This window comes from Cheilinus undulatus, linkage group 20, assembly GCF_018320785.1.
Source record: "Cheilinus undulatus linkage group 20, ASM1832078v1, whole genome shotgun sequence".
NCBI classification, from domain to species: domain Eukaryota; kingdom Metazoa; phylum Chordata; class Actinopteri; order Labriformes; family Labridae; genus Cheilinus; species Cheilinus undulatus.
Window position 1 is genome coordinate 38723092 of NC_054884.1, and position 15555 is coordinate 38738646.

A 15555-nucleotide genomic window follows, 5' to 3' on the forward strand; every position below is an offset into this window, starting at 1 on the left:
AGAAACACAAGAGGAGAAAACCAGCAGCGCATGAGAAACTCTCAGTAGTACACCTATAAAAAAGAAACCATTCTGCTTTTTTTCTTGTCTTATTAAAGACATGTAATGCAATCTCAAAATGAAGCTGCCATAAGCTTATTTTCTGGTAGATTTTTTAAAGATTTATCAGTACCTTCATAGTTTTTAGTCTTTAAAAATGCACTCAGCTATTTTAGTGGGATAAATTAACCATGTTTGGTCTTTTTTCAGGAGCAACAACAGCTCTGTACCTCTGGGCTTGTCTCATTTCTGCTGTCATTCTGTTCGGTATTAACATTTGTCTAATAATGCTCCAGCTTTTCTTTAGAGAGGTTCTGAACTTTCGCCCTCCATAGGTTGTTTGCCACACTGATGGGGAATATACTCCATACCACAGATATGTAACGCCTTCTATCTGACGTGCCAGAAACCCAGAGGGTCTTTGACCCTCATTTACAACCCCAATTCGAAAAAATTGGGACTCTGTGTAAAATGTAAACAAAAACAAAATGCAATGATTTGTAAATATCATAAACCCATTTTTTTTTAAACAATAGAACATCAACAACATACCTCTGCTCATCCTTACCTCTGAGAGACTGTGCCTCTCTAAAATGCTCCTTTTATACCCAGATATGTTAACCTAATTAGTTCAAAATGCTAAAAGTACCACTTACTTTTCCAGCCTTTCATGGCCCTGTCCCTACTTTTTTGAGATATGTTGCTGCCATCAAATTCAAAATGAGATAATACTTTTCAAGATATTGTAAAATGTCTCAGTTTCAACATCTGTTGTGTTTTTTATGTTCTATTGGGAATAAATTATCCTAATAAATTATTCATTCTGTTCTATTCATATTCTACACAGCACCTCAACTTTTTAGGAATGTGGGTTGTATTTTGGACCCTGAAATCTCTAGGACCCCAAACTATCAAACATGTGGGGTTTTTAACACCTGGGGCCCTGAATCCCCAAATCTTTTCATATTTTGAGCCCTAAAGACCTCAAAAACTTGTTTCCTTAGGTGGGATGTGGGTCTGAAACCCCTGCAGCCTTGAATCCTTGTATCTTATTTGGGATCTGGACCCCTAGGGCCTGAACCATCATATTTTATGGGACTGTTGGCGCCTAGACCCTTGAATCCTTGTACCCTATGGGAAGTTGAACCTTTCAAATTGTTGCTGTCTGTGAGTTAAGTTTAAAAATAATGACAGGCCATTCTCATATTGAAGCCTGTCTTAAATAAAGGCTGGGTGAAGGAAATAAAAGCCCATTGCTTTAACTGAAGTGTTGTAATGAATTAATTGCCTGTGTTAAATCCTCTGCATGAGCTCTCCATATCAAACAGCGAGCAAATATGAGGATAAATACCGAACATCAGCGTCTGACAGCGGAGACGGTTTTTCTGTCCCGTTTTATTCTGTTTCAGCTCAGCCTTTATGCTCTGGCCTGATGGGTAATTTTCCATCTGCCATTGCCTGAAGCCAAACACAGAGTGGGCTCCAACAGCAGCAGAAACAGGGTCACCTATTGATCCATCAGTGCATGCTCACAGTAATCTTGGTGGCGTTGTTGAGAACGCTGATCCACTCCACCAAGTCCTGCTGGTCGTTGGCCTGCAGATAGAACTTCCTCATTCCTGCGTTGATAACTGCAGAGAAATTAAAAAACAGAGATGGTTCCTTTCTTTGTTTCTGTAGAAAAATTCAACCAGAAACCACAGGAGGGAGAAGAAAACTACAGTGAGCTTCATGCAAATCATGAGCTAAAAATATCCGTTTGTTTCTGGTTACTCCGAGGCAGAGGATGTCAGCCTGAGTGTTCGTGTGCTAACATCCCATCCAGATGCAAACATGCTCACACAGGTCAGGTCGGGGATATTGTACAGTTTCCTCCAATTGAGTGACAAAAAGCTACCGTTGGCCACCAGAGGAACAACAACAAGCAGGGAGGGACAAAAGGGAGGAAATGAAGCTAACAGGAGAGGAAAAGGGACGAGGAAGGGGAGAAACGAGTGAGGAAGGAAACGAGGACGGAGGATTGGATGGCGAGGAGTGAAGGAGGTAGAGACAGCTGGATGGAAGGAAAAGGGGTCCTTAGCAATTCCAAAAAAAGGGCAAAAAAACCCTTTACAAAACATCGATGCAGACTCTGTGATGCCATCCAGCTGTTATTTAAGAGTAGTTCTGATGGTGGCCACCACACTGGACTGCTATTTATGCTGCTTTGAATTGTCTCTTTTAGTCTGTGCCTGTAAGTTTGCACACCTGGATGAGGAAATTCATCACTGGGACTAAATATTCAATCCAGGATCTGCAGTTATCATCAGTCATGTGGGTAGATTTTACATTTAGAGCAGTGGTTCTCAACTTTTTCAGCCCACGACCCCCAAAATAAAGGTGCCAGAGACCGGGGACCCCCACTGTACTAGAAGGTGGTTGAACAGCCAGGAACATTTAAGAATAGTCATGTGGAGACAAAGCCGTCCATAAGGGGGTTAAAGGGGGAGGTTTCTGGGACCAAGCCAAACTGGGGGCCCATGGAGTTCACTAAAACCATGGTCTATTGTGAAGTTAAGCTGAGAAAACCATACTTTATATTTGACCTGAATAATAACCACTCATATCAAAGAAACAAATATGTTTATTTATTCATTTAGCCATCTATAGATGAAAAAATCTTTTGTTAAAAACATAATTCAAATGGGTTACAAATAGCTAAAATTGGTTAATTATGGCACAAAATGGTGAGAAGGTGGGAAAATTGGATTTTTAAAGAACATAAATGGGTTAAAAATTGCAAAAATGAGATAAAAATGGTTTAAATGGCTTTAAATCGCAAAACTATTGGTGGAAATTAGGTGGAATGGGATGAAAAATGGATATAAACTGGCAAAAATGGGTTAACTGTAGTTAGAATGGGCAAAAGGGGTGTAAAAAGGGGTTCATAGAGGCAATAATGCGTCAACAGAGGCAAAAATGGGCAGCAAAAAATTGGTTTAGCTGTAGCAAAAACAGGCAGAAAAATGTGACGGAAAGGGTTCAAAATGGACAAAAATGGGTTTTAAGTGGCAAAAATGTGTTTTAATTGGCAAAAGTGGTGTTAAAAAGTGATGAAAAAGGGTTAAAATTTGGTAAATTTGGTGTAAAGTGGCAACAGTGTAATTTAAAAAATGTTCTTAGTTTTTTTCAAGGCATCTGGAGACCCCCTCTCAGTGTCCTGTGACCCTCAATGGGGTCCTGACCCCAAGGTTGAGAACCACTGATTTAGAAGACCGTGTATCACATGGCAGGTACAGTTAGCTTGTCCTTCAAAGCTGAGTTTTCTCCTTAACCCTTCCTGCTCCCATAGATTTAACCAAAAATGCCTAAGGCAGGAGTACAAGAGAAAAAACCCTCTGACAGTCCGTGCCATTACGATATTTCTAAACCAAAATCCATGACCATAAAACCAAGGTACATGTTGAACCATAGGCGAGGTCTGAGCCTAAGAAAAAGGACAAAAATGTGGATGGACTCACCAAAGCAGAACTCTGCCTTTGGTCTGAGTTTGGTGGCATCACTGACCTGAAAACAAGAGCATAAACATTCAGTCTGATTATTTATTTCATAAGTGTTGTTGGAAACTTATTTAAATGGGATGAAGTTATCTATCAGAGTCATCCAGAAAATGTGAGAAGAAAGAAATAAACAAGAGGATATCCTGACCATCAACGACAGAAAAAAACGTTATATGTACCATAATATGTCCTAATTTAGCATTTTAGCATGTCAGCTTTTACTTATATGTAAAATTTGTGAAATACAAGTGAAGATGTGTGTAATCTCATTATTTTACAAGGTACAGTGCCTATAAAAATTATTCACCCCCTTGGATTTTTTACAATTTTACTGATTTTATAAATCTATCATGGTTGATATAATTTGAGTCTTTGACTGCAAAAATACAAAAATAAATTAAAATATTTCAATTTCAATTAAATAAAAATCTGTAATGTAAAATAAGTGACCTAATAAATATTCACCCCCTTCATGTCAGTATTTAGTAGAGTCACAGCTCTGAGTCTGTGTGGATAGGCCTCAACCACTGAATTTTACTCTGATCTTCTTTGCTAAACTGCTCAAGCTCTGTCAGGTTGCACAGGGATCAGGCGTGATCAGTCCTTCTCATGTCCAGCCACAAACTCTACTGGATTGAGATCTGGGCTTTGACTCGGCCGCTCTAGGACATTCTCCTTGTTGTATTAAACCATTTCTTCTTTGGCTCATTTTCTTGCTGGAAAATAAGGTTGCTTTCACTTTTACACATCTGGCCTGGTCCCGGATCTGAGTGCACTTGAGCCCAAAGTCTAATTCATTTGGGTAGTGTGAATGCAAATGAACCGCGCCATGGCACCGGGCCCAGGCTCGCTTAGGGAGGTGGTCTCAGGGGCAATTCAAGTGGACTCTGGCACGGTTCGGATTAGATGTGAATGCAACCGCCCCCAGATACGGGACAGAGTGTCGTATCAGCTTTATGACGTCATCATAAAAACTAAACTTCTTTCCACAGTGTGGCATTTTGTTCACAATTATCCTTAATAAAGGGCGGAAATCATGAGAATCCAGTCTATAAACGGTCTATTGTGACTCACATTACAGATGAACACAAGTTGCAGTCAGTGAGAGGAGGCGCAAAGGCAATAAAAGTCTCCTGTCACCTCAAAAACTGCTGTATATGCACAGCGTGAGCCCATTTAATCCTCTGAGCTGTAGTAGATGTGCAGATACAAAGAGCGAAGTTGCTGGCATCTAAAAAAGTGATTTTAAATCATCCATGGCTGCAGGATGGACTTTTTGCCAGGTCAAAATAAAAACAATCTTCGCTCAGGTCATGACCCGGGGGTTTTGCCATGGTAGCTTCTTCTTCTTTCTCCTCCTTGGCGGGGTTGTAAACCAGCTACATGCATACTGCCCCCTACTGTTTCAGACTGAGTAAATGCGCAAGTGGGCCCGGGTGCGGTTCGATGTTGCTAGTGTGAAAGCAAGCCAGCGAGGGGAAGGGGGAGGGGGAGGAACTGTGCTGCGACGTGGTTCAAAACAACTGTGTCTAATATGAGAGCACCCTAAATCTTCTCCCAAGCTGTAGTTCCTTGTCAGACTGAATAAGATTGTCCTGCAGGATTTTCATTTTACCCTCTACCTTTACAAGACTTCCAGGACCAACTCCCAAGAAGCATACGAATAGCATGATGCTGCCACCACCGTGCACCACAGTAGGGATGGTGTGTTTGTGGTGATGTCAGTGTTTGGCATCCAAAAAGCTCCATTCTGGTCTCATCAGACCAAAGAACTTCCTTCCTCTTGACCATGGAGTCTCCCACATGCCTTTTGGTGAACTCTAGTCCAGATTGAATCTGAGTTTTCTTCAACAGTGTCTTTCTCTTTGCCACTCTCCCATAAAGCTCTGACTGGTGAAGAACCCGGCCAACAGTTGTTGTCTGCAGAGTCTCTACCATCTCTGAAGCTGGAGCTTGGAACTCCTTCAGAGTAGTCATAGGTGTCTTGGTGTCCTCTCTCACTAGTCTCCTTCTTGCACGCCCACTCAGTTTGTGAGGACGGTCTGAACTAGGCAGATTTACACATTTGACATATTCCTTCATTTCTTCATGATGGATTTAACTGAACTCTGGGGGATATTCAGAGACTTGGAGATGTTTCTGTATCCACCCCCTGACTTAGACTTTTCAATAACCTATTCTTTGAGTGTTCTTTTGTCTTAATGGTGTAATGGTAGCCAGGAATACTGATTAACCAGTGACTGGACACAGGTGTCTTTATACTAATCACTGAGACACATTCACTGCACTCAGGTGATCCTCATTTCACTGACTGGACTTCTATTGAATTAGGCCAGGGGCTTTAAAGGGGGGTGAATATTCATCCCATCAGGACACAGTAAAATGTTGTTTTTACGAGTATGAGACGCAGAGGACTAACCTTGGAGATATAGGTGAGTTTGAGAGATCCCACATTTTCTGCACCCTTTGGCAGATTCTGAACAAAGAAATGCAAAAATATGTTATTTATCTTGATTTTGTCTTATATTTATTTTACCTGGAAATCCCACTGGGATTAAAATCTCCTCTGGAAGAGAGAAAGCTCACTCTTTATTCCCCCTCCCAGAAAAACAGGAACATCCTAAAACCATGCTTTAAGTCACTCAATAACACATTTTTCACATGAATATCACAATCACAGCACAATTTTATGAAATATTCTACAAAATATGATGGCATTTTAAATGCACCCCTTCATGTATGTTTTAAGAGTCCTCATTATCATAAAAAACATATTTTTTTGCAAGACTTGAAACTAGATCCTGTAAATATTTACATCTGTATGATTCTATTTTCCAAGCTTGTAGAAGTGTTTGGTTTGTACAGGCGATAAAATAGAACTTTATTGAATGGAGTGTCTCCATTACTATTAAATAGAGCAGTATTTTTGCTATGAATACGACTGAAAAGAAAACCAGAAGCAGTGAAATCATCAATATCCTCGGTCAACCTCTCTGCACCTGCAGCACGTGGCTGAAATGTTGCAGGAATTTCCCACACTAATGAAGATACTACCAGTCCTTTCGCATTTCTGTTCCACTTCCTCTTTGTCTGGCACCTATGAAACAGTTGGATGCTCTGATAAGGAATCTGCATGGGTGTGAGTCTTCTTCTGCAGTTTCATCCAACCGTGTTTAAAGTCAGGGCAGGGCAGCATTGTCTGACAAACTTCCTCACTACGTATTTACCTTCCTCTCTCCTCCTACCTCCTCCATCGAGCTCAGAAAGAAGAATTACTCTGCTGCTCCCATGCATATACATCATGCATATGCATGAGTTTCACCTCTTTGACTACAAGCTACTAAAACAGAGATAAAAATGTGACTTTGAAAGTCACCGAGAACAAAAATGGACACTTGTGTGAGCTGTCCTGACAAAATTAAGATGCTCTCTTGGTTACCAGTCACTGCAGGTTGATTTTATTCAAACTAAAATGAACTGTTTAAAACAATTCCCAGTAAGAAGAAAATCAGGATATTTTTGTGACTGTCTGCAGTAGACATGTTTCCTCAACCTGATAATAAAGCTGCACCTCCATTCATCCATCAGGTACAAACAATACAATAAATAAGTGACAGAATTCAGGTTGTTAGACTTTTTTTCTTATACTTTCTGACCACCCAGAGATGTTTTAAACACAATCTGTTATTCTAAAGATTGCTAGCATCATAGGATACCAGAGCTGTTATGAAAACCAGGCTTGGCCTCACCTGTGGGTTGTCCATGAACCACAGCAGGTTGCCCTGCTGAGTGTCCAGGATGAAGTAACGGCGCAGAAACCTGCCGCTGTTCTCATTCTCCTCGATGTCCAGGAAGCCGCAGATGCGATTCTGTCGGTCCACGTAAGGCATCGCAACCCCAGCCAGCTCAGCCCGCCCTGGGGCATCACAGGAACGCTGCCAGGAGGACAAATGTCACATTTACTGTTACCTTGCACAACAGAACATTTAATCTACATTTCGTTGGAGGTACAATGTCACCTTAAGGTGAAATATGTGTCAAAGATTCATTTTAAGTAGGGCTGGGAAATTATTTTTTTGGAAAATCAAGATTCTCACATATTGCTCCAATACCAAAGACATGCTAGTAAATACTTAAGCTTTTAATTAGTGGTTAATTAGTGCCTCTAAATTGGCCGTAGATGGGAGTGTGAGAGTGCCTGGTTTCCTGTCTCTACATGTCAGCCCCAGCCCTGCAACTGACTGGTGAACAGTCCAGGGTGAACCCCTCCTCATGGATAGGCTCCAGCCCCCCAACACCCCTAACAGAATTAGCGGTAGAGCTGGACAATTAATCGCAAATTAAATTAAATCACATATGCCTGCTGCATTTCTCAAATCACAGAAGTTGCAATATTTCTTTAACTTGTAATGTGTCAATATATCAGTTTAATAAATCATTTTTTTGCAGAGGCAGAGATTCAAGTGTCACATCATAGATTGATGGATGAGTGATGAATGAATGGATGGATGGATGGATAAGTGATGGATGGATGGATGGAGGGAGGGAGGATGGATGGATGAGTGATGGATGGATGGATGGATGGAGGGATGGATGGATGAGTAAAGGAATGATGGATGGATGATACATTGATGGATGGATGGATGGATGGATGGATGGTTGGATGGATGGATGGAGGGATGGATAGGTAATGGATGGAGGGAGGGAGGGAGGGAGGATGGATGGATGAAGGATTGATGGATGATGGATGGAATGATGGATGGATGAATGGATGGATGAAGGAGGGATGGATGGCTGGATAAAAAATGGATGAATGGATGGATGAATGGATGGATGATGGATGGATGGATGGATGGAGGGATGGATGGATGAGTAAAGGAATGATGGATGGATGATACATTGATGGATGGATGGATGGATGGATGGATGGATGGTTGGATGGATGGATGGAGGGATGGATAGGTAATGGATGGAGGGAGGGAGGGAGGATGGATGGATGAAGGATTGATGGATGATGGATGGAATGATGGATGGATGAATGGATGGATGAAGGAGGGATGGATGGCTGGATAAAAAATGGATGAATGGATGGATGATGGATGGATGGAGGGATGGATGGATGGATGGATGAGTAAAGGAATGATGGATGGATGATACATTGATGGATGGATGGATGGATGGATGGATGGTTGGATGGATGGATGGAGGGATGGATAGGTAATGGATGGATGAGTGAAGGAATGATGGATGATGGATAGATTGATGGATGGATGGATGGATGATGGATGAATGATGGATGGATGGATAAAGGAGGGATGGATGGCTGGATTAAAAAACTAGATGAATGGATGGATGGATGATGGAGGGATGGATGGGTAATGGATGGATGGGTGAAGGATGGATGGATGGATGATAGATTGATGGATGGATGGATGGATGGATGAAGGATGGATGGATGGATGTATGAAGGATGGATGGATGGGTGGATGGATGAAGGATGGATGGATGGATGTATGAAGAATGGATGGATGGATGGATGAAGGATGGATGGATGGATGGATGGATGAAGGATGGATGGATGGATGGATGGATGGATGGATGGATGAAGGATGGATGGATGGGTGGATGGATGAAGGATGGATGGATGGATGAAGAATGGATGGATGGATGGATGGGTGGATGGATGAGGGATGGATGGATGGATGGATGAAGAATGGATGGATGGATGGATGAAGGATGGATGGATGGATGGATGGATGGATGGATGGATGGATGAAGGAGGGATAGCTGGCTGGATGTTGCTCTTGTGTAACCACAGTGTTCTCATAAAGAAAATCGTCCAGCTCAGTTTTATTGATCATATTCACTCTGAATCCTTCAGTAGAATTTTAAATTATAAAATGCTTTTTGTCTGCTTGCCAACATTGTAATCTGACACTGGTTCTATGGCAGAGATGACACACAACATGTGCATTGATTTTAATCTAACAATTATGTAGCTTAGATAAACATCTGCAGATGATGGTCAGTCCCTGTTCAATCTGTGCATCTCTAATGGATATTATTGGGAAATCTTAATCTTTCATGTAACAGGTGAGAAGAAGAGGCATGAAACCATTAAAAACTGCAGTCAAACTTCAGGACACTGCCTAACACAGTGGTTCCTTAAATTTTCCTAACCCCTTAAAGGTCACATGTTATGCAAAATACACTTTTTCAGGCTTTTCTAGCAAAAATATGTGCCCCTGGCCTGTCCACAATCCCCCAAGAATCAGAAAAATTCATTCCCCTCCACTTGAGTTTTAGACAAAATGTGTGAAAGACTGGCTGCACAGAACACTATGAAAATGGAAAACCTTAATGAGTGCACGCATCCTTTTTTTGGTGCAACTTTCAGTTTTAGGCTGTTTATAGACCGCACTGAAGCAGACAGATTTCAGCGTGTGAGGAAACACCTGAAGAGTGGTGCATTCACGGTGAAGGACAGTTAACAGGAGGTACTATGACCTCTACCTGTGCATATGTTAGTGTGACAGCGACAGACAAGGGCGGAGCTGGTTAAAGCACTCAGAGATCAACAGAGCAGGTGCTGGCTGTATCATAGCAATCCTCCCTTTAACCCACTCATGTTCACCCTCACAGACACAGGAGAAAACGCTGGATTATTAAGTGACACGCTGTGAGAGTACACACTGATGTGAAAGCTCATTCAGTCTGTCACTGGGTGCAGTGACGTGGTGGAAAGTTCAGAGGCAGAGCAACATGAAAGACTTGTGGTCTCACGTATAGACTGAGACTGGAAGGTTTTCTTATTGAACTAGAGCACACAGTACGTCTACTGTCAGTGGTTGTTCTGAGCGAGCCTCGGGGTCAAACCTCTCAAGCCTCTGCAGAAACGAAGAACACGTGACCGAAAAAGAGTAGGTGTTTGACAATGGAGAGAAAGGATGTCTTGATGTGACCGCCATGTTTTAAGACTCCATTGTTGTGACTTCTGCATCTGTTTCCCTCATTGGCTCCCACACGCTACAGGACGCATGCAGATTTGATCAAACCTGGAGGTCAGATTAGTGCATGTTTAACCTCATCTAAACTCAAAGTAGGGTTGTTATGATACACCAAAATCTTTGTGGTTAATCCTGTTAGAAAAAGATATTGTTTCAGTACAGAAATCTGTGTTCTAATGGCAGGATAAAGTCTAATTAGCTATCTAAACATGGGGACATAAGGCTGTCTTATGACAGGACTGGATGATGTGGCCCATATCTTGGTATTTTTTGTCCTTAGCACTGATATTATAATGTGGCATTACAAATTAAAAAAGAGAAAGCATCTACTTGCATATTATGGTGTTAAAATCTCCCTTTTCCCATTAAAAAGCTGTGATGACATACTGAACTGCTGCCGAAGATCACAGAGATTAGTCTCTCTGTGTCCACTTCTGCTGAACTGCACCTGTAGGTTTAAGTTTCATTTCTCCCCTGCTGAGGGGTTTCAAACTGCTACTGACAACACCACATTTCCTTGAGTGGGCATTCATAATAAAAGCACTTAAACAAATTGATAATAATGGACTTTTATTTTGAAGAACTCATCGGAAATAGCGTGTTGATCCCTGATATAGCTTAGCTTCAGAAGAGGTTAAAACTGGAGCGTTGAACTCTCAGTGTGAAACATTTCAGTGTTAATGTTAACACTCAGTGTGATTTGAACTCCATTCAGTGTTAATCTAACACTGCAGGGAGTCAACTGATCCAAGCTCCGCCCACTGCCATTTCACATCTGGGTTTTCCCATCATGCCTTTGTGCAGGGTCTGATTTAGATCTTTCAGATGTTTTCAGATGTTTTTTAGATGTTGCCTGTTGCACAGTGATCACTGTTGGGGTTACTTTGCTCATGTTTCGGGCGAAGTGCTGTTTTTAAAGTTGAACACTTTTGCACCATGAGTGTAGCACATTCTAGATATGTGTCTGTCTCATTTATTTTTATTCATCATTTTATTTGTCAGGGAAAATACACAAGCACTGCTGCATTTAATTAAAGTACAACCGATGCAATGTATACACCGCTTTCACCGCTTAACATGGAACTTGGCCTGTTAAGATGTTTTTGATTGAAATAGCTTTGATTTCAGTAAATATGACCTTCTAATGCTGCAAATACAACAAATGACCATTTTCAGTTCTTTACAACCAATATAATCTTTTAAAACTCTGTTTTGCATAATAATGTGGAACAGTGCATTTTGGGGTTTTTATTTTTTTTAAATAATGGTTATCATTATGAACTTTGTTCAAAAACATTTGGATTGGGGAGCGCAGATGGTTGAGTGGTTTAAGGTGTCACCCATGTACGCGGGCGGCCCGGGTTCGAATCCGGCCTGTGGCCCTTTACCACATGTCTCTCCCCACTCTCTTCCCTATTTCCGAGTCTATCCACTCTCCCTCCTCGATCAAATAAAGGCATGAAAAGGCCCAAAAACAAATCTTAAAAAAATAAACATTTGAATTATGCTCTAACGGCTGATGACTTGAAAAATATTCTGACTGTCATTTGCATTAATATTTAGGAAAATAAGAGAAAAATGTCATTTGCATAAAAACGTGGAAAGCGGTGTAAAAGACTTGTAGCCATGGCTAATTTGCAGTCCTTGTCTCATTTCCCTACAGTTGCCCTAATAAACCTCAGATTGCTTTTGTAGTTCAATGTGAGGTGGTATATTATTAAATATGATTTTAAATTACTTAACACACTGCACTATGTAAATAATTGAGTTTAAAAGCATCATATCTACATCCGATGTAAAAGGAAATTTAACGATATTGTATTAAAAGAACACTCTACAATGTAAAAAAATCTAACACTGTGTATTAAAGATAAACACTTTATTAGTGGTTCTCATATAATACCCCTGACAGCTTTCATTTTAACTCAGGGTGTTAAATTTGCAGTGTAGATTTTAACATATTTTGGTGCTAAATATTACCTGAACTTTGGTTCATTTTGCCCCAGTAAGTCTAGTAGCCCTGCATGCAATGTGCAGTAGTAGGCGATGCTTAATGAGCATTTGACACCGCCCACTTTCAAGCTGTCCTCCACTTAAATAAACAGGAAGTAAACAGTACGCTACAAAAATAATTCTGAAGGGAAATTACCAATCAAAGAAAACATTTGAGTATTTGTTTAAATATATATTTAAATATATATATATATATCATTTATATATACAGTGCTTAACCAATGTATTAGACCAGTCTAACCCTAACCAAAGTAAGGTTTATGCCACAGCTGCCCTAAATTAACAGCATTGGTAATTACAAAAATCAGTTTTTTATGTTTCTGCAATGGTTAATACACCAATATGTAGAAGCTCTTTAACCCAAATGATATTTTTAATTCTAAAATATAATTATTATTGTTATCCATGAATTTTCAAATTTACTGGTTTACAAAAAAACTGAAAAAATAGTAAAGCACATTAATATTTCTTGATTTATATGTCAAATTATAGTTATTTACTTGCATTCCTGTGCAGAAAAATTAGTTTCAGTGGTTGAATGTTATGCTTGATTCATTTCTGACTTCTCAGAGAAGCCCCTCAAATTTGGGTGAATTCAGTTTGAAATTCCTCATTCCTGTTGAAAATGGTAAAACGTGGAGAGCTGACTGAAAATGAAAGAGTCCGCATTAAAGCACTTCATGATGCTGGATGGTCTCTGAGACAAATATGACAGGTGGTCTAATACATTTGCTAAGCACTTTTCATCCCCACATACGGCATTCACGTGTTTCATGCTCAAACATGCATTTTCTTTGTTTTATTGTATTTACTTCAGGATTACTAGCAGGCTAACCAGCTATCGCTGTGAATGACTGCTACAAATGAACACAAATATTTCCTTTTTCTTAAAATATATTTTTTAATCTATAACACCATAGTTTATTACGTATAAAATTTAAGACTCACAGATAGATTCATCTGATTTTTAGTACTCAATTAAAAAAAAAATCAAAACGTTTTTTTATCACATAAAATTCAAATGTCAATCTATCCCACTTATATCGTTGTTATGCTGAATATTATCATAATTTTTGTACGATGCTTGTTCAGTTTAACACTTCTAAGTATTGCATGGATTGTTTCATTAGCGGGTTGCAGACTATCTTTTTCAGTGCTTTTTTCTAGTGCCCTACAGGTCTGATAGGAGGGGTAAGGCGTTAAGTGGGCGATGCCCAACGTTGGGCACCGCCCCCTATTGCACACTGCAGTGAGGGGCTTCTCATTACTTAAGGCAGAGTTAAATGATGCCTGTGACACTGATGGAGTTTGAATTTTAACACTAGTTCAGTGTTGATGTTTTAACTCCACTTAAAACAACACCAGACACTTGGACCCAAATGATCACTGAAATGGGTTTAAACTTTGTTCTTATAGAGTTAAATGCACCATCCAAATTGCTGTAGAGCTGCATGTCTGACCTCCTTTAACGCCACAGTGTCACTGCATCAACATAACACAAGCTCTGTGATTGGTCCGCTGGGTAGCACAGGGAATTACTAATCCCTGAGTAATGTCTGCAGGTATACTGTGAGTTCTTTGTGACTGCAGACAATGAAACCACTTTGCCTAATCTGCTTGAAAAAATCTGGAGGTGCTCTTCCTCATTTATGTCTAATGATGTCATCGTGCAGGAAAAACTCCCTCTAAATCCATTTCCTCCTTTATGTCCTCTCTTTTTTTTTGCAATAATTTCAGTCAAATCAGTTGTTGCTCAATATTTGCTATCTCCTCTTCCTCAACTCGCACTCAGCTGCAGGTGCCATGGTTTCCTGGATTAGAAACTGGCAATATAACACAGAAAATCGCACTGCAACCAATGTTGTAGCACTAATATGAAATGCTCATGCCAGCGTAAGCCATGATGGCTGAGCTACAGAGTGGATTTGAGCCAGCTTAAACCACACACAACACAGAATATGATCAGTGTCAGTGTCAAAACGCACGACCAGGGCATCTCTAGTTGTTACAGTTGCAGGAAGAATGTAAAGTAAAAGTCCTGATGCTAAATAATGCCGAATAAATCCAACATAATGTGAAATATCATAATCATATACAAATAAGCTCAAAATGCATGCAAAATCATCATTTTACCGCCACAAAGAGAGAGGAATAAAGACATTCTGTCACTTTCACAGACATCCGAGTACCTGTAGGGCATGCAATACGGATTATACTGTAAGCATGTCATGGTGTGGAGAAAAGCCAAATTTAACCAATGAAACGACACTTTATTCCACATCTATAATACCAGTCTACGGCCTATATATGTGCTGTGTAATTACAGGGCTTTCGACGTGTAATTACAGGGTTATAAGTCCACTCGTGACGCTGTGAGATTTTAATGTAGCCGATTTAAACATGAAGAGTATGAAATGAGCCCATCTAAACAGCCATCAGACCTCTATTCCTCCCTGTGGACATCAAACTGTTATCACGGGCCTAAAAACATCGACTGATTTCCCCTCCCGCCTCCATTAACCGTTTGTTCGTCGCGTTAAACCGAATAATGATCGTTATTGAGGTCGATTATTAGACTGGGTAAAGCACGGTTGGACTATCTGACGGCAGGCAGGCTGTAAAAGCGGAGGATTGTGGGTTTACTTACACAGTTCGGCTCAGTCCGAGTCCAGTGTGGCAGCTGTCAGGCTCCAGCGTAAAGAGTAACGGCACACAGACAGCGCGCTTCCGGTTTCAGCCTTCAAAATAAAAGCGTTTGACAACAATGGTTTCAGCGAAACTTCCTAAATGACTTCAAAGTAAAGTCTTCTCTAAAACAGATGATGTAGGAAAACCGAGCACGTCTGTTGGTGATTACGACTTCATTCTCGTAATATTATGACTTTATTTACATAATGTCAATTTGTTTTCTCTTCGTGTGACCCTAATGCTCCGTCGTAAATGTTAAATGCAAGTAA

The 15555-nt window shown here is 40.4% G+C and overlaps 1 protein-coding gene across 5 annotated transcripts in view; it reads right to left on the reverse strand.

Moving 5' to 3' along the window:
• plekha1b (pleckstrin homology domain containing, family A (phosphoinositide binding specific) member 1b) overlaps nucleotides 1-15305 on the reverse strand; it is a 37963-nt gene extending 22658 nt beyond the window's left edge. For all 5 annotated transcript variants that reach the window (XR_005993462.1, XR_005993461.1, XM_041815045.1 and 2 more), the window contains exons 1-5: nucleotides 15246-15305; nucleotides 7328-7513; nucleotides 5998-6054; nucleotides 3540-3585; nucleotides 1573-1670 (exon numbers count right to left, since the gene is read on the reverse strand). Coding sequence is in view for 3 of the 5 variants with exons in the window: in XM_041815045.1 (XP_041670979.1) it covers nucleotides 1573-1670; nucleotides 3540-3585; nucleotides 5998-6054; nucleotides 7328-7468 (342 nt within the window). In the remaining 2 variants the exon portion in view is untranslated. The remainder of the gene's footprint in view (nucleotides 1-1572; nucleotides 1671-3539; nucleotides 3586-5997; nucleotides 6055-7327; nucleotides 7514-15245) is intronic.
• Between the last annotated feature and the right edge of the window lie 250 nt (nucleotides 15306-15555).